The sequence below is a fragment of the Chlamydomonas reinhardtii genome, chromosome 10, assembly GCF_000002595.2.
Source record: "Chlamydomonas reinhardtii strain CC-503 cw92 mt+ chromosome 10, whole genome shotgun sequence".
In the NCBI taxonomy this organism is placed as follows: Eukaryota; Viridiplantae; Chlorophyta; class Chlorophyceae; order Chlamydomonadales; family Chlamydomonadaceae; genus Chlamydomonas; species Chlamydomonas reinhardtii.
Window position 1 is genome coordinate 4,817,427 of NC_057013.1, and position 19,722 is coordinate 4,837,148.

A 19,722-nucleotide genomic window follows, 5' to 3' on the forward strand; every position below is an offset into this window, starting at 1 on the left:
ACACACACACACACACACACACACATACACACATACACACACGCACCTCGGTATTCGGTAGGTATCCGTAAGTAACTCCGGCGCCGCTTGGGCGGGCTTCGTTTTGTTGTTTTTTTCTAACACACATATACACGCGCACGCAGCCGCTGGAGGAGGAGGCGCTCCAGTTCTTCGCCAGCCTTACGGACTGGGTGCCCTCCTGCCGCGCCCGACTGAGGGACGTGGGGCTGCTCAAGCGCGTCAGCCGCCGCATGGAGCAGCCCGGCTGCGGCGGCTTCGAGCTGGTGCTGCTGGTGTCCATCTGCAAGGGCATGAGCGAGAGCGAGGCGCTGCACACGTGAGTTTTTGTTTTGTTTTGTTGGAATGATATTATTTTTTTTACTGGTGGGCCATATCGTATTATGCCATAAGCTGTGGGAAGGAACAGGGATCGAAAGGGCGGCGGCCAGTCGTGAGGGTGTGGGGAAGGAAGGAGTTTAGGAATGCGATGTTTGAGTTATGTCCTTATGGGATGGCGTACGAAGAAGAGATGTGGGTCTATTGGGGTTCAGAGCCAGCGCCCGAGCTTGCTGCACCCGCACCCGCTGCCCGCTTTGCCAATGACGATTACTCATGCGCCTCCACACACACATACCTCCCCTCACTCACACACACACACACACACACACACACACATACACACACACAAAAACACCAACAAACACACACACACACACACACACACACACACACACACACACACAAACACCAACACCAACACACACACACACACACACACACACACACAAACACACACAGGTTCATGAAGGAGCTGGGTGTGGCTCGCGCCCTGGCGGCCAAGCTGGTGGGCGACGAGGAGGCGGCGGCGGTGGCGGCCGGCGGCGACCTCAGCCTCCTGCCGGTGGGCAGCCCCGGCGGACTGGATGCGCTGCTGACGCTGGCAAACCTGAACGGCGGCACCACCAGCCCCGACGACCAGCTGTGCCAGGTGCGTATGTGTGTGCGGGGGGGGGGGGGGGGCGTTTGAATAGGTGTTCGGGTGGGCGGGTATGTGTGTGTAGCGGGGGGCGAAGGGGGTATGCTGGAGGCACGAGGATGCAAGAAAGCAACAAGCTGGATACTGCCTTGCCGCCCCCATCCTCCCACACAACACTCAACAAACATGCACAACCACATTGCCACAACCATCATTATATGCTTACAGACGCTCTTTCACACACAAAACCCCTCGCCCACGCAGGATCTGATTGTGAAGCACGACATCAGCGCCCAGATCGCGCAGTTCGCAGCCGAGGCCGCCGCCTCCGACCGCGGCCTCGCCACCTACACCTTCCCCGACGGCACTTGGTCCATCTACGACCTGCCCTCGCTCCTCACCTCCTGCCTCTCCCTCACCCGCACCGCCGTCAACTGCGAGCGACTCGTCCAGCACGGGCTGCTGCCCACGCTGCTGTGCGTGCTGCGCGCCGCAAACGCCGCCGCCGCCGCGGCGAAAGCCGCGGCCGCGCCGGCGGGCGCGGCCGCTTCCGCGGCCGCGGAGCCGGACGCCGGCGGTGTGGGTGACGGCGGCGAGAAGGGCAGTAGCAGCGGCCTGGGGGGCTGTAGCAGGAATGTGGATCCGGCGTTGGGTGTGGTGGCGGCGCGCACGCTGTTCAACCTGGCGCAGGTGTCCGCGCTGCACCCGGCGCTCAAGGAGGCGGGCGTGCAGGAGCTGCTCAAGGTGGGTGTGGAGTTTAAGATGGGTGTGGTGTGTTTGGGGGTGGTAGTGCTCATTCCAATCCCATAAATCAAGCATTACCAACACCAGATCCGTGGCAGGTGGCGGGATGGTGTGGGTTGCGCCTCCGTCGACACGTCCGGCGACACGCCCCGTGTGCGTCTGGGCGCCACGTGACTCGCCACTGGCGTTGTCGCCCGCCCCTGTACACCTGTACGCCGGGTGCCCAACACTTCTCCCCGCAAACCCGACCGCACCCTCCCCAAACCCCATCTGGTAGCGACTTCGTCTGCAGCCTTCAGTGCACCCTGTAACGCTTCTTCCAACCATCTTTGCTGCAACCCCCTCTACGCCCTAAAATCAGGCCTGCCTGGCGCGTGACGACCTGCGGGTGGTGGACGCGGCCCGCGGCACACTGCTGCAGCTGGGCGAGCTGACAGACACCGCCGCCACACGCGCGCTCAAGGCGTCCCAGGTGCGCGGCAGCGTGCCCGCGCGTTGCGCTTTCTGTGCTGCTGACGCGCCTCTGGCTGGTACCGTACACGCAAGTGCGGGTGTTTTAACCTGGACGCTTCGCGTGAGCAGCCCTGGTATCGGTGCGCAAGTGCTGATGCTTTTACCATGCGCGTGTTTCCCTCCTTGTGCTCTCTAGAGCACACACAAGCACAAACACAACTCTGGCATGGGAAAGTTACGCCAGCTGCCTGAAACGAAAACCCAAATGCCGCACAGGCTGCCGAGGAGGCGGCCGGCGTTAAGGCCAAGGCCGCGAAGCAGATTGCTGACGCTGCGGCCGCGGCCGCCGACGCCGCGGCGGCGGACGCCGCCGCCACCGGCGCGCCTCACATTGCGCCCGGCGCCTTCTCCAATGAGCCGCCGCTCTACGACGTCTTCCTCAGCCACAAGCGCACTGACGCGCGCGACTTTGCTCGCGCGCTGTGGAACCTGCTCGTCAGCAACGGCTATACCGTTTTCCTGGACTTTGAGTTTAAGTGAGTGGAGCGGTGACGTTGACAGTCGGGTAATGAGTCGCGATCAAAGTCGCAATGGGTCTTGATGAAAGTCTATAGCTGGAGCCTGGAGTGAGGCGTGATGCCGCGGCGGTGTCGTAGGGTCTGCAACGGTGCCCACCTTTCACCACACACGTGGCTTCCATTGCTGATCGGTCTCATCGCTGTCCCTGCGTCTGAACACCTACCCAGTCTTGCTCCTAACCAATACCCAAAACCGCACCAACACCTTACCAACACCTTACCAACACCCACCACACATACCGGCACCCGCCACGCACCACAGGCAGGAGCTGGGGTCGCTGGAGGAGATGGTGGGTCGCTGCACGCACTTTCTGTTCATCATGACGGACAACGTGTTCAAGAGCGAGTGGTGCATCAAGGAGCTCGTGGTGGGTTGGCGGGCGGTGGGGGCGGCAGCTGTGGTGGGGCGGGCCTTGCACTGGGCTCGCGTGCCAGGGGCCAGGAGCGCGTGTCAGGGCCCGCGTGGAGAGCTTTGGAGCATACCAAGGGCGGGTGTGTTTCCACGCTGCGTCGCGCGCCGCAACTACCCGACCAGCCCGCCGCAGCCATCCCACGCCCCTCCCATGCCTCTCCCACGCCCCTCACACGCCCCTCCTCGCTCTTCTGCATTGGGTTCGGTTTACTTTGGGCCGGTATCTACAACCCTCCCATCCTCTCACTCCCACGAACACAACCCTCAGGCTGCCGTGAAGCACAACGTGAACATTGTGTTGATGATCAAGGACGGCGCGCGCTGGGCCGACGTGGACGGCAACCCCACCTGCGACTTCCCGCCGCCGCACCTGCTGCGCACGCTGCCGGCGGAGGTGCAGCACGTGTTCAGCAAGAAGCCGGTGGTGCACAATGACGAGTACTATCGCGCCTTTGTGGAGGCGCTGTTTGACAAGGTGTGCGGGAGGAGAGGGAGGTGTTTTCACCATTCCCAGTAAGGGAGAAACACGAAGACTCATTATAGTAGGAGAGGGAAGGGGGCTGGATTTATCTGGAACTCAAGTGGGACGGGGGAGGTGGAGGTGGCGTGGGCCGATGCGGAAGGAGTGTACACGACCAGCCTGCTCCGTGTTCATACACATACACACACTCACACACACACACACACACACACACACACACACACACACACACACACACACACATACACACACACACACACACTAAACACTGTCCCAACCAACCCGCCCTCAACCACAGCTGTACCGGCCCCCCGTGCTGGAGTCCTCCTCCCGCATGGCCTCCCTAGACGAGGTGATGCAGATGCAGATGGACGCAATTGCCAATGGCATGACCGTTACGCCCGATGGAACTCCCGTGGATCTGAATCTGTTGGACCCGGCAGCGGCCGCCGCCGCCGCGGCGGCGGGCCTGGTGCCGGGCGGGCCCGGCGGCGGCGCTGGCGGCGCGCCGCCGCCGCCGCACAGCGCGCACCCAAGCAGCGCGGATGGCAGCGCGCACGGCAGCAGCGCGCACCCGCACCACGGCCCGCACCCGCACTCGCACCACCTGCACAGCGCGCAGCACCACGCCGGCCACCACGGCCCGCACAGCGCGCACCTGCACTCGGCGCTGCCCGGCACGGCGCATCACGGCGGCCACGGCCACGGCCACGGCGGCCACCACGGCCCGCACAGCGCGCACAGCGCGCACAGCGGCTTCCCGCACCACAGTGCGCTGCCGCACCATCCCGGCCTTCCCTCCGCCCACCACACCGCCCACCACGCCCACGCCGCCCACCACCTTCACAGCGCGCACGGCGGCCACCACGGCAGCCACCACGGCGGCCCCGGCAGCGCGCACTCCGCCGGGCACCACGGCAGCCACTACGGCCCCCACCACTCCTCCGCGCACTCCGCCGGCGGCAGCCATCGCAGCGCGCACGGACACGGGCACGGGCACAGCCACAGCGGCAACCACCACGGCAACCACCACTCACCCCACAGCTCCGCACACCTCCTGCACGACCCCGCGCACGCCGCCGCCGCGGCCGCCTACGCCGCCACCTACGCCGCGCACCACCAAGGGACCCACAACGGCGCCCACACCGCGGCGCCCTCGCATCCCTCGCACTTCCCCGCGCTGGTGCACCACCCCGCCTCCGCCTACACCATGATTGGGAACCCCTGGCCGGCTGCGGCGCACGCGGCCCAGGCTGCCATAATGCTCAGCCACGCGGCGCAGCACCACGGCCGCCACAGCGCACACGGCGGCGGCGGCGGTGACGGCGCCGCAAGCGGCAGCGAGAGCGCCGGCCCGCACGGCCACGGCCACGGTCACGGTCACGGTCATCATCACGATGGGAGGGGGCATTCGGCGGGCTCAATGGCGGCGGCGCATGGCGGCGGCGGCAGTAGTGCTACTGCCGCGGAGATGGCGGCGCATGCCGCTTACCAGGCCGAGTTGCATCGGCAGATGCAACAGATGCGAAATGAGGCGGAGCAGCAGCAGCAGCAGCAGGCGGCAGGAAGCGGAGGAGAAGGCGCCGCCGCAGAAGGAGAGGCAGGCGAAGGCGGGGCGAAGTCAGGCGGCGCAGGTGGCGAGGGCTTGGCAGCGGCCGTTTCGGACACGGAGGCCGCGGTTGCCGCGCAGCAGAAGGCGATGGCGGCGGCGGCGGCAGCCGCGGCGGCCGCGGCGGCGGCGGCGGGTGGCGTGTCGCCGCCGCCGCACATCCTGTTCCAGCACGCCATCAGCGACCCGGGTGGGTACGGCGGCGCTGCTGGCATGCGACTGGACTCGTTGTCGGGGGCGGCGGCGATGGCAGGCGAGCACGGCCACGGCCGGACGCATGGCGTGCTCAGCGAGCTACAGGTGAGTGTGCATCAGTGTGTGCGTGTAGGCCTGTAAATTTACGCGGGAGTTGCACGGATGATTGTTCAGACATTTGCGTGTGAATGCGTCTGTGCTTGCGCTCAGAAGTTCTGCCTATCCCGTCCCTACGTCCTGATACCATTTGCGGCCATACCCTCCCTCGCTCACATTCATGCACGCGCGCTGCCCTACAACTGGCATGCGCACATGCACAAACTGCTGCACACACATCACCTGGCTCGCATCTTCCTCCGCTTTTCCTCGCCATCCCCGCTTCACCAACCCCTCCTTCACACCCCCTCCTCCCCAACCCCAGGCCGAGCTGGCGGCCGTGCGTCGTGACCTGGCAGCGGAGGTGGCGGGTCTGGGTCGCAGCCTGATCAGCGGGCAGCAGGAACTCCGCAGCGGGCTGGGCGGCGAGGTGGCGGCGGCGGCGCGGCTGGTGTCGGGCGAGGTGCGGGCGCTGGTGCTTGAGACGCAGGCGCAGGTCCACGGGCTCAAGGTGGAGCTGGGTGACGTTCGGCAGGAGCTAGGCGCCAGCAGGCAGGCGGCGGCGGAGATGCGGGGCCTGGTTGCGCAGGTGCTGGAGGGCATGTCCGCCCTTATCCAACGCAATGTGCAGCTCGAGTCCCTGCTTCACGGCGGCAGCGGAGGCGGCGGAGGCGGCGCAGTAAGCAGCCATGGCTACGGCCACGGCCACGGTCACGGTCACGGCAGCACCAGCGGCGGCGCAGGGCACCACCACTCCCACGCCACCGGCACCGGCAGCGGCATCAGTCCGCCCTCGCTCAGCGGCATGTCGGCCGCCGCCGCAGCCGCCGTCATCAACGCCAGCGCCGCCGGCATGCACCGTGACAGCAGCATCTTGGCGCAGCTGCTGTCGGGCGGCAACTCCAACAGCGGCGGCGTTGCTGGCGGTGGCGCCGGCGCCGGCGCCGGCGCCGGCGCCGTGAACAGCGGCGGCGGCGGCGGAGCCGGTGGCGGCGGCGGCGGCGGCGGCGGCAGCGGCGGCGGCCTTCACCGGGTCAACAGCGGCGGCGGCGTGCTGACGCCGCGCCGCGCGCGCCTCTCCGCCAGCTGCGCCGGCTACGGGCCGTACGGCGCCGGCGGCGGCATGGAGCTGGTGGCGGCGGACGACATGATCATCATTGGCGGCGGCGGCGGCGGCGGCCATGGCGGCCATGGCGGCCATAGCGGCGGGCCCAACAGCGGCAGCACGCCGATGCTGGTGATGCCCAACGGCGCCGGCGTCAACCGCTCCGCCCAAAGCGCCACAGGTCTGGTGCCGCTGAGTGTGTACGAGGCGGCGGCGGCGTCGTGCCCTGGCGGCGCCGGGCCGTCGCCGCCGGCGGCGCCGTACTCGCCACGCCTCAGTCCCATCATGTTGTCTGTGGCGGGCGCCGCCGCCACCACGACCGTGCAGGGCGGCGCGGCGGGCAACGGCAGCCGGCGCGGGTCGGAGACGGGGCTGCCGCCGCTGCAGCGGGACCAGCTGGTGGCGGGCGGGCCGCCGTCGATGGACTCGCCTCGAGGCCGCCGCATCTACGTCAGCCAGCCGCTGGTCATCAAGGTGAGGGCCTAGGGCGGGCCGGGGCGGGGGGGGGGGCGGGGGCGGGGGCGGAGGCTGTGGAAGATTTCGTCATTGTGGTGCAGTGAGGGGTGGCTATGAGTGCCACGTGCGTATCGGGAGAAGGTGTGCTTGTCTCAATCAGTGGTCCTGTGGTGAAAGGTGCTGATGCGTCTTCTCCCGGCATTGCCCGGGCTACTCGTGTCGGTCTCGCAGGATGGAGCCGCAGTGGAGCCGGCCTCACACGCGCCGCCCCTGGGGGGTGGCGGCGGAGCCGGCAGCGGCAACGGCAGTGGCAGCGGTCGCGGCGCCGGCCTGGCGGCGGCTGGTGCCGCCGCCGCCGCCAACGGCGGCGCCGCCGGCTCACTGGCAGACGGCATCACGAGTAGCGGCTTGGTTCTGCCGCCGCTGGCGGCGGCGGCCGTGCTGCACCACCACCACCAGCAACTGGCCGGCTCGGCGGCGCCGTCGTCGGGTCTGGCGGCGGCGATGGTGGCGGCAGACCGGGTGGGGCCAGGCGGCGGTGGCGGCGGCGGCGGCGAGGGCGGCAGGGGCGTGGTGGCGGGCGGTGGCTTCCAGATGCGGCCGCCGCCGGGCATGCCGCAGTCGCAGCTGCGCGGCAAAGCCGCCAAGGCCTAGGCAGCGAAGGTCGTCTATTGCACTTGCCAGGGCCTAGCGGTTGGCTACTGCGCTGGCAGCAGCAGCAGCGGGCTGGCTTGCTGGCTGGCTGGCTGGCTGGTGGTGCAAGAGCAGGCACTCAAACTGCTGGTGTGCTAAATTAATGTATGAGATCATGTGTGAGACCTGGGTTCAAATAGCGCCCATGCATGTGCATGCTATGGGCGATGACTGATCATGACATGTGCAACAGCATGGGGAGCCGGGGGCAACTCCTCCACGCGTTTGCAAAGGATTGATTGCTGAATACGTTTTCAACATTACAATTACGTGACCGGGAGTGGCAGGTGCACCCCGGAAAGCCCTCGCATGGTGTCGCGCGACGATGCCCATGCGTATGTGCGGGGGGAATTCATTCATCCTGCGGTTTCCTGTCCTGCGGTCTGCAGACGGCATGTGTGTGCTGTCGTACGCGGGAGCGGCGGCAACCACAAGCGAGTGGCGGCATAGAGGTTCGGACTTGCGAACGTTGCTGTACCGTACACGCGAAGAGTGACGAGACCGCTCAGTTTCCCATTCGGCTTTGCTGTGTGACTATTGTGGTTTGGGCGTGGGTGTGTCCTTACATGTGACGCGATGGCATGGCTACCCTGCTGCCACCATCGCCCGTCCGGAGTGGAACGTGTAGGGGGGGTGGAGTTGGGGGTTCTAGAGTTACTCATTGCACCCGTGCCGGAGCACATACAGTGCGCATGTACAGACGTTATCGTTGTTGTGCGAAGCATGGTAAGCCTGGAAGATACGGTATGCAGCGCATGCATGGCCGCACTCCTTGAGGGTATTCATGCAGAGGAATGAGCTAAACTGGGTTATATGTTGTGTGCACGAAACGTGCGTATGTGGGGGGGCTGGCAGCGGCCGTGTAGCGGGCTGAGTGGGAGGCTTAATGGCGAATTGACGGGGACGCTTGCGCGTTGGTCTGGAATTGCCACGGCAACGCAAGTGCGCGTGTGACGCCACGCTGTAATACTCCCCGTTGCTAAGATTGGCTCGAGAATGTCGAGATCTTGGCGGCGTGTTCTTGACCTTGGAGGCTTGGAAAGTTCCGCCTATCGCCCTGCCCAGCTGTGCGGATGTGCTCATAAGTCGCTGTGCGCGCGGCACATGGAGCCTGCTGGCTACGGTACTGCGTTCGCCACTGTGTGCGATGGAGCAGGGCAAGGGGCAGGGTCCAGGGATGCTGACAAAGCCCCAAGTGGGACGGCACGGGACGCAGGTGCTGGTGGAGTGTCACGACTTCAAATCTCACAGACGGATACAGCGCGTGGACATGTGGCCAGCCTGTGGCGTGGGAGTTGGAGTCGTTAGGAGTCGTTAGTGGGGGAAGGGGTACAGGCACGCCGCTGACATCCGCATGGGGTCTTAATGTGCTCTCGTGACTGTAGTCGTGAGGCCATAAGGCAGGATAGTTGTTTGAGGTAATGCATACATAGGAACAATGGACGTATCCGCGCCATTTCCCGCTGCGCCAGCAGCAGAGCCTGCGCAACCGAGTCCTGCGATTATGACTAGCCCCGCTCCTGTCGTCACCTCGACAGCGCCGACTACATCCTTGGCACCGCTACCATCTGCAGTAGCTCCATCACTGCCAGCGCCAGCTGCTGTGGCCGCTCCGGAAGCATCTGCTCCTGCGTCGGTTCGCGAGGACCAGGTCCAAAACGCCGTTGGCTTCCTATCGCATCCACAGGCAAGACTATGGGAAAAATTGGGCCATTTGGGGTCGGTCTGAAGCAGAATTTCCTGTCGGTTGCCACGCCAGCGTCTTCGCGCGCGCTTGCGCTGGCCACCAAACCCGACAGCCCTGAACTATATCATAGTCCCTGTGATGCGATGGGATGTGGCAGCAACGGCTGCGGCTGCCCAGGGTTCTGCACGTAATCGACTTACTACCTCCCGCGCGCTCCCTGGGCAGTTTTGCCTGGCCACCTGTGCGAGCTATGCAAGCTCATCGCAGTGATGGGGGCGGGCTCCGCAAACCTCGAACCGCAGGGGCAGACCCTTCCGCCGTGAGCCCGCCCCTCGCCCCCCTCGCTCGTTACAACCTCCCGCGCCACAAGCTCGCTCGCTCCCGCCCTCCCTCCCTCCTCCTCAGGTCCGCGGCTCCACCAACACCGCCAGCAAGCGCTCTTTCCTGGAGCGCAAGGGCCTCACAGCGGCCGAGATAGAAGAGGCGTTCCGGCGGGTGCCGGAGGCGCCCGCCGCCGCGCCCGTGGCCCCCACCGCTGCTGTGGCGCCCGCGCCCGCGGCGCAGGCACAGCCCTCGTACGCGCTACAACCCGGCCTGCCTCAGCAGCAACAGCAGCAGCAGCAACATGGCGCATTGGTGACGTATGTCTCGCCGCAACAACAGCAGCAGCAGCCGCAGCAGCAGATGGCGATGGTGCCGCAGCAGCCCCCGGGCCCGCGTTGGAGCCAGGTGCGTGTGAAGTATGGAAGATGCAGTGGGAGGTCACCAGAAGCAAAACCCAGATCGCGCTGGTACATGCATAGCAAAGTCGCCGTCCAAAGCACTGAGATGCACGATTGCCAGATGCCACTGCCCTGGCGAATACCGTATGTATGCTGGAACCCACCCGAATCCACAAACCATTTGCGTGCTCCACCTCTTTCCGACCTCCCGGACCTCATCCGCGCGCAGATTGTGCTGGGCATTGGCGCCGTGGCGGCCGCGGGCTGGGCTCTGCAGGCGCTGGTGCTGCCGCGCTGCCGCGCCCTGCTGGACAGCTGGAGCGCGGCGCGGCGGGAGGCGGAGGAGCAGCGCAACAAGGTGCGGGGCTGGGGGGGGGGGGCGGCCGTGTGTGGCCGGGGGCGGGTGGCCGGGGGCGGGTGGCCGGAGGCGGGTGGCCGGGGGCGGATGGCCGGGGGCGGGTGGGCGGGGTTGGGGCCGGGCTCCGTTGTGTGCAGGCGTTGGTATGGTGCGAGGACGTTGTGGGGGCGTGATGGCGAGGAAAGCCTGTCCTCGTCAGTGCAGCGCGAGCTTGGAGTTTGGAGCTGTGTACGTGTGGTGCGGAGGGCAGCCCGGAAACTCCCTTTGCGCGCCCGCGCCTGCTGCAAATGCAGGAGCTGACGGCGGCGGTGGAGAGCCTGAAGGGCTGCCAGGAGGAGCTCAAGACCACCACACAGGTGTGTTTGCCTTTGGGGGGGACAGGGGCGAGGGGGCTGGCTTTGGCTTGGTTTGGTGCCTTGGCTTTGCGGCGTGGGTGTGGGAGCGCGGTGAGCGGGGGGCTGTCTGTGTGCGGTTGGCCGGGGTGGCAACGTTATCGCGCTTGCGCTCACAACCACCCGCCCCGCCGCCCCGCCTCGCTGCCTTTACTCCTTATATAATCATGAATGTACCCCCCCCCACACACACACACAGGCCCTGCTGGAGGCGGTGACGCTGATGCGCTCCGAGCGGCAGGAGGCGCACCTGCAGCAGCTGATGCTGGGAGGCAGCGCGGCAGGGCAGAGCGGCAGCGCGCGGGCGGGCGCCGGCAGGTGAGCGCCGCTTGTGTGTGCGTGCTGTGTTAGGAAAGACGAGATAGGGGTGCGCTGTGTGTTTTGGTTGGATGGATGCATGGGTGGATGGGGGATGGAGTGCGTGGTGGTCCGGGGTTGGGTGAGGCCGTTTTGAGTTCGCCGTGGCCCTGCGTCCTTGTGCTGGCACATTGACAATGTGACGCCGCCCTGCCTCCTTTCTCCCTCCCTAACTCCCTGCCTTCCTACCTCCCAACCTCCTCACCTGCCATGCCTGCGACCCAGCATGTACACCTACGCTAACGGCGGCCACGGCCACGGCCACGGCCACGGCGCCGCCAGCGGCAGCGGCAGCGGTATGATGATGACCGGCAGCAGCATCATGGCGGGCCGTGGCGGCGGCGGCGGCGGCGGCGGCCGCGACCCAGACTCGCTGCTGAACGGACCTGATTACGCCTCACTCCGCGCCGCCGCCGGCTCCTACACCAACGCGTACCCGCCCGACGCGCCCGTACACCCGTACGGCGGCGGCGGTGGCGGAATGGGCGGCGTGTCGGCGGGGCCAACCGGCGGCTCGACAGCCGGCGGCGGCGGCGGCGCCTACGGGGCAGTGCGCAACGCGGCGGCTGGCCCGTACGGCGCCGGCGCGAACGGCGGCGGTACGGCAGCCAGCGGCCCTGGATCCTCTTCTGGCGGCGCATACGACATGACGTACAAGTTCACGCCCACCTCGCCCAAGCCGCCAGCCGGCGCCGCCGCCGGCGGGCCCAGCGGTTTTGGCGCCGTACATCCGTACGGCAGCAGTGACCGGCTGTACGACCCAACGGCGCCGCAGGGTAGGTCGCCGTGGCCGTGATGAGCCTGTGAGGTGCCGTGGTGCCGTCGTACGGCAGTGGTCGGGTCTGTCAGGACTCGTACTGATAGGGCTGCGGGGCCGCGGGGCTGCCACAGATGTGGGCATGCTGCGTCGGGTTGTGGTCATGCGTGCGGGTTGTAGGCGCGCGAATGCAGCAGGGTAGTGTTTGTGTATGCATGCGCGGAGTTCGGCAGTGCGGCGGCGGCTTGTTGGGTGTGTGGTGTCGGAGATGTGAGGTGTGTGATTACTCGTGCGCTCAAGCTACTGTGAGGCCAGGCGGTGGCGGTGGTGGTGGTGTGGGTGGTGGTGGTGGCGGAGCGGAGCGGAGGGGCGGCGAGAGAGGGGGCCGGAGGTCGACACTGTAACGCCCACCGGCCCCCCTCTCTCGCTGCCTCTACCGCGCCGCGCTGCCCCGCCACTGCGCCCAGCCTCTGCCTGACACCGGTAGTACGGGGCTGCCAGCATATGCACCACCAATGCCCAATGAGCACCAGCAGCATTGGGACCTGTGCAGCCCTCAGGCCAGGGGGGTGGCGGCAGTGAGACAGGCATGAACGGGTGAGCAGGGAGGTGTTCCTTACGGCATACTTGGGCCCCGGCTCACCGCCGCAAGCAACGCGCACTGATGCAAATGCATCTGTATAATGCACTCTTGCTCGCGCTCGCGCTGCAGGCGGAGCCGCTGCGAGGTCCACGGATGGGCTGGACAGCCCTGGCGGCGGCGGCGGCGGCGGCGGCGGGCGCACGGTGCCTCGGGCGCCGCCGGAGCAGCCCGCCTACCCACAGGTGGGGACCCCGGCCGGCCTGGCGTTCCCCTCCCTGGGGGGACTGGCACGTGTGTTGGGTTAGGGCGTGGGCAGCTTCAGGAGGAGGGACCTTGGGCGCGCGTGTTTGTATGCTATCGCATAAGCAACACGCGTGATGGTGGAACCTAGAGGGCGGCCGAGGTGGCTGCAACGGCTTCTTTGATGCGCCGGACGCGCTCCCGTCCGCTGCGGCACGCCCGCACGCCACATGCTAACGGTATTGCCACGGCTCGCGTCAAGCTTCCTAATCGCCCACCCCACACTACTCGCCCGCCCTACCGCAGTCCTTCCACGAGGTGATGGAGATGGTGCAGCAGGGCATCACGCCGCCCAACGTGCGCGTGAGTGCTTCGGGGCGTTGTGGCGGCGGCGGGGGGGGGGGGTGGCAGTGTAGTGGCAGGCAGGCTGCGAGGTGCTGGGTGCGGTCGGAGTGCGTGGAGGCCTGCGCACGCGTGGTGCTTGCTTGTTTGTTGTGAGCGAGGCCTGCGCGAGCACAGCGACACAGCGCCACAGGGCGAAAAGACAGACATGCAGGGGGCTTCAAGAAACGAGTGCACGTGTTGGCCGCACCCAAGGCCCTGGCATCCGCGCCAATCCACCCCACGCCCCGCCCCGTCCCGCCCCTCGCAGACTGACATCGTCGACACACCGCCCGACCCCACGCGGCCCTTCTCGGAGGCACGGATGAACGCACCGCTTAAACCCTGGGAGCGCGCCGCCGCCGCCTCGGGTGCAGGCGCAGGCGCGGGCCCTGGGGCAGCCGGCGGCAGCAGCAGTGGCAGCAGCGGGTTGGGTGTGGGCTCTGTCCTGACCTTCGGCCCCTCCGGCACCAGCGCCAATAGCAACAGCAACGGCGGCGGGCCCGGTGTCGGCGCGTCGCCGTTTGGCGGCGGCAGCGGCGCCACCCCACCGCCGCGGGTGTACGGCAGCTATGGCTGGGGCGTGCCGGAGGGTGCTGGCGGCGGCGCTACCGGTGGCGTTGGTGTGGGTGCGGGTGCGGGCCCGCTTACGGGAAGCTCTGGTGCAGCCAGCGGCGTTGGCGGCAGCGGCTTCGCGGCGCGCGGAGCGGACGGAAGCGGAGCCGCAGGCACTGGCGGCGCTGCGTCGACGGCGTCATCGGCGGCGCCGGGCTCGGGGCAAGGGTCAGGACAGGCGGCCGGCGGCGGCGGTGCCGCCGCCGCCAGCAGCAGCAGCCCTGTCGGGGTCAGTGTGCTGCCGCCCGCAAACCCCGCCTGGCGGCCGCCGCCGCCGCCCGCGCGCACCGTCAGCTCCGTCGCGCCGCCAGCAGCGGCGGCGGCGCCCGCGGCGCCGGCGCCGCCGTCTGCGGCTTGCGGTGGCGGCGGCGTGGCCGATGAAGCTGCCGCAGGTGCTGCCGCAGGTGCTGCTGCCGGTGGCGCCGGCTCGGGTCTGGATGGCGCTGGTGCCAGCAGCGCTGGCGGCGCAGCTCGCATGGTGGGCGTGTTTGAGAAGGCCGCCGGGGCAGGGGCCGTAGACGCCACGGCGGCGCCCCAGCCGGTGCCGGTGCCGGTGCTTGTGACGCGACCCACGCCGGAGCCGGCCTCGGCGGCTGTGACAGAAGCCTCAGCGCCCGCGGCGGCGCCGGTGACTCCCGACGCTGCCGCGTCGGCGACGGCTGCGGCGGCGGGCTCTGCACCGGCTCCTGTGGCGGCCGAGGGCGGTGCAGCGGAACCGACGACGGCTGCGGCAGAGTAGGCTTGCTGTGCGGTGGTGGCATGTGGTAGTGTTAATGTGGTGCAGGATGAGGTTGCGGGTGCTGCGTATGAGACTTGTTGCTGCGTTGTTGCGCTGGTTGTTGCTAATCCCTACGACTTGTCCGCAACGGGCAGGGGAGGCCGTGTCATTGGGGGCACTCCATACGGGCATGCCAAACCAGGGGGGCTGCGGCCCAGACCCTTAAGCGTCCGTGGCAATTGTTGGTATAGAGTCCCCTAAATACTCACTCCGTGCGCCTCGTATAACGATTGAAGTACTCCACCGCGAGGCTGTCGGCTTCTGGAATTCCTGGCTTTGCTAACCCTCTTCTTCTTCACTCACGAGCTGCCTACTTAGCATCCATTGATATCACATAGCTCGTATCACTTATTAGGGCAGTCGTCCGTGGAGCCAAACCGCCATGCTGCGCCGAAATGTGCGCCTGCGGAAAGAATACCTGTATCGAAAGGGCTTGGAGGGCAAGGAGCGAGCAGCTTATGAGCGGAAGCGGCTAATTCGCAAGGCCCTTGAAGGTGCGGGCGAGCAGAAAGATGCATCGCCGCCGCCGGGGCCTCTAAACAGCGAAGATGCGAATTGCATATAATAGCTGAAAAATAAGTCATAGAAAATGATTGGGAAGATGTCTGGTCGACCCTTGGCCGACTTGCGGGACCGGGTTGCCCTTGCGCCCCTCGCGCCTGACTTCACGCCAATGCATTTCAGCGACAGGGTCGAGCACGGCGAAATGGGGATGTCCTGGGGGCTGGACGTGTCACATGCTGGCCAGTACCAAACCCTTGCTCTTACCCGCTCTCCACGCACACCCACCTTTTTGCCGCTGTCGCTGTGGCCGCTGTGTTGCCGGCCCTCGCAGAGGGCAAGCCCATTCCCACCGAGCTGCGCAAGGACGAGTCGGAGCTGCGGCGGGAGATCGAGCTGGAGGATGACAACACGGCGGTGCCGCGCACGTGAGGCGGAGGCGTGCGTTTCGGGCAGACACGAGGAGGGAGAGGAGAGGAGGGCAGAGGAGAGAGGCGATGATGGAATTGGCAGGGGAGGTGAAAGGCGAGGGCCGGGGAGGAATCCAGGGGCTGGGGCTAGGGCTGGGGCTAGGGCTGGGGCCGGGGCTGGGGCCGGGGCTGGGGCAGCGTTGCGGCGTGTCGAGGGCTCTGTACCCCCATCACACCACACCGCATGACAGCCAGCAGGAAACCCCCGGGTGTGCGGGGGCACAGGCCATCACGTGCGTGCCGGGCTGCCGCGAGGCTGAGTCGGACAGCCGGGGGCCGCTCGCAGCCTCGCGCGGGTTGAGGCCTTTTCAGGAGGGGTGCACGGCGAGTACGGTGCCACGGTACGGTGCCTGAACTGTCAAGCACGCCGCGCCGCGCCATGTGAATGGCGTGTGGGCTGTGGTCGAGCGGATGTCGGGGCCCGCCGGCGCCCCATGAGGGGCTACAGGGCTAGGCTGCTGGCCGCCGCCCCTGCAGCTGCCGCCGCTACACACTCAAGTGTGCCTAGCGCCGCTGCCCGATCTTTCCCCCGACACGCGCACACACACACACACACACACATACACACACACACACACACACACACACACACACACACACGCACGCGCACCCCGCAGGCACGTGGACGACGAGTACGCACACGCGGGCGAGACGGACCCCAAGGTGCTAGTCACCACCTCGCGCGACCCCTCCAGCCGCCTCACGCAGTTCGCAAAGGTGCGGCCCCCGGGGGCGAGGGCGGCGCAGTGCGGGGGCGGCGCGGTGTGGTGCCATGCGGTGCGGTGTGGTGCGGTGTGACAGACGAGAACGCTGAAGGGGAGATCGGTGTGACTGTGTTAGCGAGCAAAACGGTGCCTGTGTGTGTGCCGTGATCTGTATGTGTCAGGTGGTAGGACTGTACATGCGCACTCATGTAGGACCTGTTATCGATACAACCTGAACACTTAATTGTCTGCTGCACGTCACTGGGCACAACACTCCCTTTAAACCTCCTCCTCCTCCTCCACTGCCCTCCAGGAGATGAAGCTGGTCATCCCCAACAGCCAGCGGATAAACCGTGGTGGCCTCATCCTGAAGGAGCTGGTGAGGACACGTGGCCGTGTGTGTGTAGGGGGGGGTTGTAAATACCAGCCCAAACTAAACCAAAACCAACTAAAACGAGCGGAGGGAGGGGGGGTGGAGGGGCGGTGTGTGTTTTCACGTCTGTTGAGGTATGCTGCATGCGGGGGTGCGTATGTGTGTGGAGGGGGGGGCGATTTGGCGCTGTTTGCCTTCGTTGCCCGCGGAGGCGTGTCCTGCGTCGCACGCATGCACACACGTGCCCGCCGCCCCTCCCTCCTCCCCCACTTCTTAGAATGCCTTCACTTTTTATACTCATAAATTTAAATACTCATGGATGTAACCCCCCCCCCCCCCCAGGTGGACACGTGCCGCAACCACGACTTCACGGACATCGTGGTGTTGCACGAGCACAGAGGAGAGCCGGGTGAGTGGCGGGAGGAGTGGGTAGGAGAGGTTGGGAACAGGAGGGGGAGGGGAAGGGGGAGGGGGAGGAGTGTTAAGAGGAGGCAGGTAGTAACTAGGAGGTGGGGCAGCGGCGTGGAGGCGTTGTGAAGTTGCGACCGGGGGCCAGCTCTCCGCGTCTGTGGCTATTCATGGTGGCGGTCTGGATGCTGGTGCGGCAGGACAGCCTCGCGCATACCGGTACACCAGGCTGTATCTAGCTCCCGCTACAAAAGAAACCACTCCAAACCACTCCAAACCACTCCAAACCACTTACCAAACCACTTACCAAACCAAACCACTCCAAACCACTTACCACTCCAAACCACTTACCACTTGTAGCTGTGTTGCGTTTTGCGCTTCCTGCCCTCCCCCTGCCCTCTCCCCGCCCACTCGGCACTCACCTCTCCCCCGCCCCCCGCCCCTCCTTCCCCTCCTCCCCCTCCTCCTCCCCACAGACGGCATGGTGGTGTGCCACCTGCCGTACGGCCCCACAGCCTACTTCGGCATCTTTAACACCGTGCTGCGGCACGACATCGGGCAGAAGAAGGAGGTGAGGGGTTGGGGGAGGAGGCGGGGAGGAGGTGGGGAGGCGATGGGGAGGAGGTGGAGAGGAGGTGGAGGAGGAGGTGGAGAGTACTGTATGTTTGGGGGGGGAGTAAAGCGGCGGCTAGGGCACGGGACGCGTGGCGCGCTGTAGGCTCACATAGACACGATACGATATGACACGACACGATCCCGTGCCTCGCTTTCAAGCGCCGTGCCAGCAACCTCCCAGCCTCGCCCCGCTGTCATCATCCTCTCAAGGGGGCGCCAATCATCAATGTAACCCCCCCCCTCATTGCGCCCAGGTGGGCACCATCAGTGAGGCCTATCCGCACCTGGTGCTGGACAACCTGGGCTCCAAACTGGGCGCCCGCACAGCCAACATCCTCAAACACCTGTTCCCGGTGCCCAAGGTGCGGGGTAGGGAGAGGGGGTTTGATTGGGGCGGGGGGTAGGGGTTACTAGAACCAGGGGGTTGCAAGGATTGGTACAGAGAAGTGTAGCGAAGTAGACAGCAGGGGGGGAAGGGGTGGAAGCAGCGTGGCGTTGTGGGTCGAGGGAAGGACGCGGGGAGTGAGTAGTGGGCGGGCACGCATGGGGCCGATGTGTGAGGTTGGGCCGGCGGGTACACGGCATGCGCATCACTGCTTATGCTTCAATAGCCCCAACTACCCACCCCACCATCCCAGAAGGGACTGTGAGACAAAGCCGCCACGCAAGATTTCTGCTTTACCCTGCCTCCCTTCCCCCCCCCCCAGGACGACGCCAAGCGCATTGTGACGTTCTCCAACCGGCAGGACTACATCTCCTTCCGCCACCACACCTACGCCCAGCCCAAGGGGGCCAGCAGCATCGAGCTCACAGAGGTGGGGGCGTTGGCGTGTGTGTTTGTGTGTTGGTGGGCGCAGCGGGTGGGGAGGAGGTGCGGCGGGGAAGGGGGTGAGGATGAGGTGCGGCGGGAGAGGGCGCAGCAGGAAGGCCACTGCCAACCCGTTATGCCCGCCGAGTTTGTTTCGGCCTGCACTGGCGCTGCGTCTGGCTGCATCACCACCACCATCATTTGCAACTTTGTCACCGGGCCGCCTGCCGCGCCTGATGCCACTGCCGCTGCTTGTTCGTTGTCCTTGTTCCTGTGTGCCGCTGCAGTGCGGCCCGCGCTTTGAGCTCAAGCTGTACCAGATCAAGCTGGGCACGCTGGACCAGGTGCGTGCGTGCGTGTGTATGTGTGTATGTGCTTTAGAGAGCACAAGGAACGCGGATTAGTTTACGTGTGTTTCAAGGATATTGAACACCGCCCGCGCGACCATGCTGCCTCTGCCACCGCCTCGCAGTCGCACGCGGAGAATGAGTGGGTCCTTCGAGCCTACACGCGCAACACCAAGCGCGCACGCCTGGGGGACGACGGAGACCAGGCCGCGGCGGGCGGGCCGCCGGGCAAGGCGCCCAAGCTGGCGACGGCGGCGGCGGCGCCGTCGGGAGGAGGCCGGGGCGGTGGAGGTTGGGGCGGTGGAGGCCGGGGCGGCGGCGGTGGGGGCCGGGGTGGTGGAGGCAGGAGCGGCGGAGGCCGGGGCCGGGGTGGGGGTGGCAAGAGGTAAAGGCGAGGCAAGGATATGGACGGGGCGGGGGGGGGTTGGTGCGGGGAGGTGGGGGTTGCGGCATGTCGCTGGTGGAGATACTGAGGCGAGGCAAGGTGGTGGAGCCCCACGGTGGAGCCCCCTCACCACATGCGATTGTGCTGACCTGCTGAGCTGGGGTGATGAAACTTTCCACCTACGGCCAGTGCCGGTGTGTGCGTCTGTTGTGGTCCCACGTGTGCGTGCAAACTACGACCGGGAAACACTACACATGTCCAGGTCTAGCGTGGTGGTGGCAGTTATGGTGGTGAACGCAGCAGGTGAACGTGATGGTGGCGGTTGTGGTGGTGGTGGCGGCGGTGGTGATGGCGGCTGTGGTGATGGCGGTTGTGGTGGCGGCCACACGGCCTTCGGGGCGTCGCTGTAATGGCAGTTATTGATCGAGGGACAGCAGCACTGG

General features: G+C 66.4%; 3 protein-coding genes across 5 annotated transcripts in view; all 3 read left to right on the forward strand.

Annotated features, from left to right (window-relative positions):
• Positions 1–9,113, forward strand: part of CHLRE_10g454000v5 (uncharacterized protein) — a 14,922-nt gene extending 5,809 nt beyond the window's left edge. The window contains exons 7-16 of the mRNA XM_043067019.1: positions 144–337; positions 799–988; positions 1,241–1,720; positions 2,082–2,192; positions 2,450–2,709; positions 3,014–3,119; positions 3,432–3,638; positions 3,943–5,553; positions 5,870–7,123; positions 7,337–9,113. Of these exons, the coding sequence (XP_042920416.1) occupies positions 144–337; positions 799–988; positions 1,241–1,720; positions 2,082–2,192; positions 2,450–2,709; positions 3,014–3,119; positions 3,432–3,638; positions 3,943–5,553; positions 5,870–7,123; positions 7,337–7,759 (4,836 nt within the window). The 3' untranslated portion in view covers positions 7,760–9,113. The remainder of the gene's footprint in view (positions 1–143; positions 338–798; positions 989–1,240; positions 1,721–2,081; positions 2,193–2,449; positions 2,710–3,013; positions 3,120–3,431; positions 3,639–3,942; positions 5,554–5,869; positions 7,124–7,336) is intronic.
• An 88-nt stretch (positions 9,114–9,201) lies between these two features.
• On the forward strand, positions 9,202–14,963 carry CHLRE_10g454025v5 (uncharacterized protein). 3 transcript variants are annotated; one of them, XM_043067020.1, is made up of 9 exons: positions 9,202–9,485; positions 9,891–10,214; positions 10,437–10,565; positions 10,859–10,921; positions 11,157–11,275; positions 11,540–12,090; positions 12,784–12,896; positions 13,201–13,257; positions 13,547–14,963. In XM_043067020.1, exons 1-9 carry the CDS (start codon positions 9,237–9,239, stop codon positions 14,627–14,629), a joined length of 2,688 nt encoding a protein of 895 aa, XP_042920418.1. In that variant the 5' UTR covers positions 9,202–9,236; the 3' UTR covers positions 14,630–14,963. The 3 variants fall into 3 exon arrangements, with proteins under 3 accessions (XP_042920418.1, XP_042920417.1, XP_042920419.1); XM_043067021.1 differs by lacking the exons at positions 12,784–12,896; positions 13,201–13,257; positions 13,547–14,963 and having other exon boundaries at positions 11,540–12,513; XM_043067022.1 differs by lacking the exons at positions 9,202–9,485; positions 9,891–10,214; positions 10,437–10,565; ... (1 more) ...; positions 11,157–11,275; positions 11,540–12,090 and adding an exon at positions 12,562–12,618.
• A 52-nt stretch (positions 14,964–15,015) lies between these two features.
• On the forward strand, positions 15,016–19,701 carry CHLRE_10g454100v5 (uncharacterized protein). The gene is made up of 10 exons (XM_043067023.1): positions 15,016–15,162; positions 15,504–15,597; positions 16,257–16,356; positions 16,657–16,722; positions 17,059–17,125; positions 17,601–17,695; positions 17,994–18,101; positions 18,447–18,554; positions 18,835–18,891; positions 19,020–19,701. Exons 1-10 carry the CDS (start codon positions 15,051–15,053, stop codon positions 19,281–19,283), a joined length of 1,071 nt encoding a protein of 356 aa, XP_042920420.1. The 5' UTR covers positions 15,016–15,050; the 3' UTR covers positions 19,284–19,701.
• Positions 19,702–19,722: the final 21 nt, after the last annotated feature.

Coding starts and splice junctions, on each gene's coding strand:
- CHLRE_10g454100v5 (XM_043067023.1), top strand. CDS start 15,051: ATGCTGCGCCGAAATGTGCGCCTGCGGAAAGAATACCTGTATCGAAAG. Junction 15,598..16,256: donor AACACGGCGGTGCCGCGCAC/GTGAGGCGGAGG, acceptor CGCACCCCGCAG/GCACGTGGACGACGAGTACG. Junction 18,555..18,834: donor GCAGCATCGAGCTCACAGAG/GTGGGGGCGTTG, acceptor GTGCCGCTGCAG/TGCGGCCCGCGCTTTGAGCT.
- CHLRE_10g454025v5 (XM_043067020.1), top strand. CDS start 9,237: ATGGACGTATCCGCGCCATTTCCCGCTGCGCCAGCAGCAGAGCCTGCG. Junction 10,566..10,858: donor CGGAGGAGCAGCGCAACAAG/GTGCGGGGCTGG, acceptor CTGCAAATGCAG/GAGCTGACGGCGGCGGTGGA. Junction 12,091..12,783: donor CGACCCAACGGCGCCGCAGG/GTAGGTCGCCGT, acceptor CTCGCGCTGCAG/GCGGAGCCGCTGCGAGGTCC.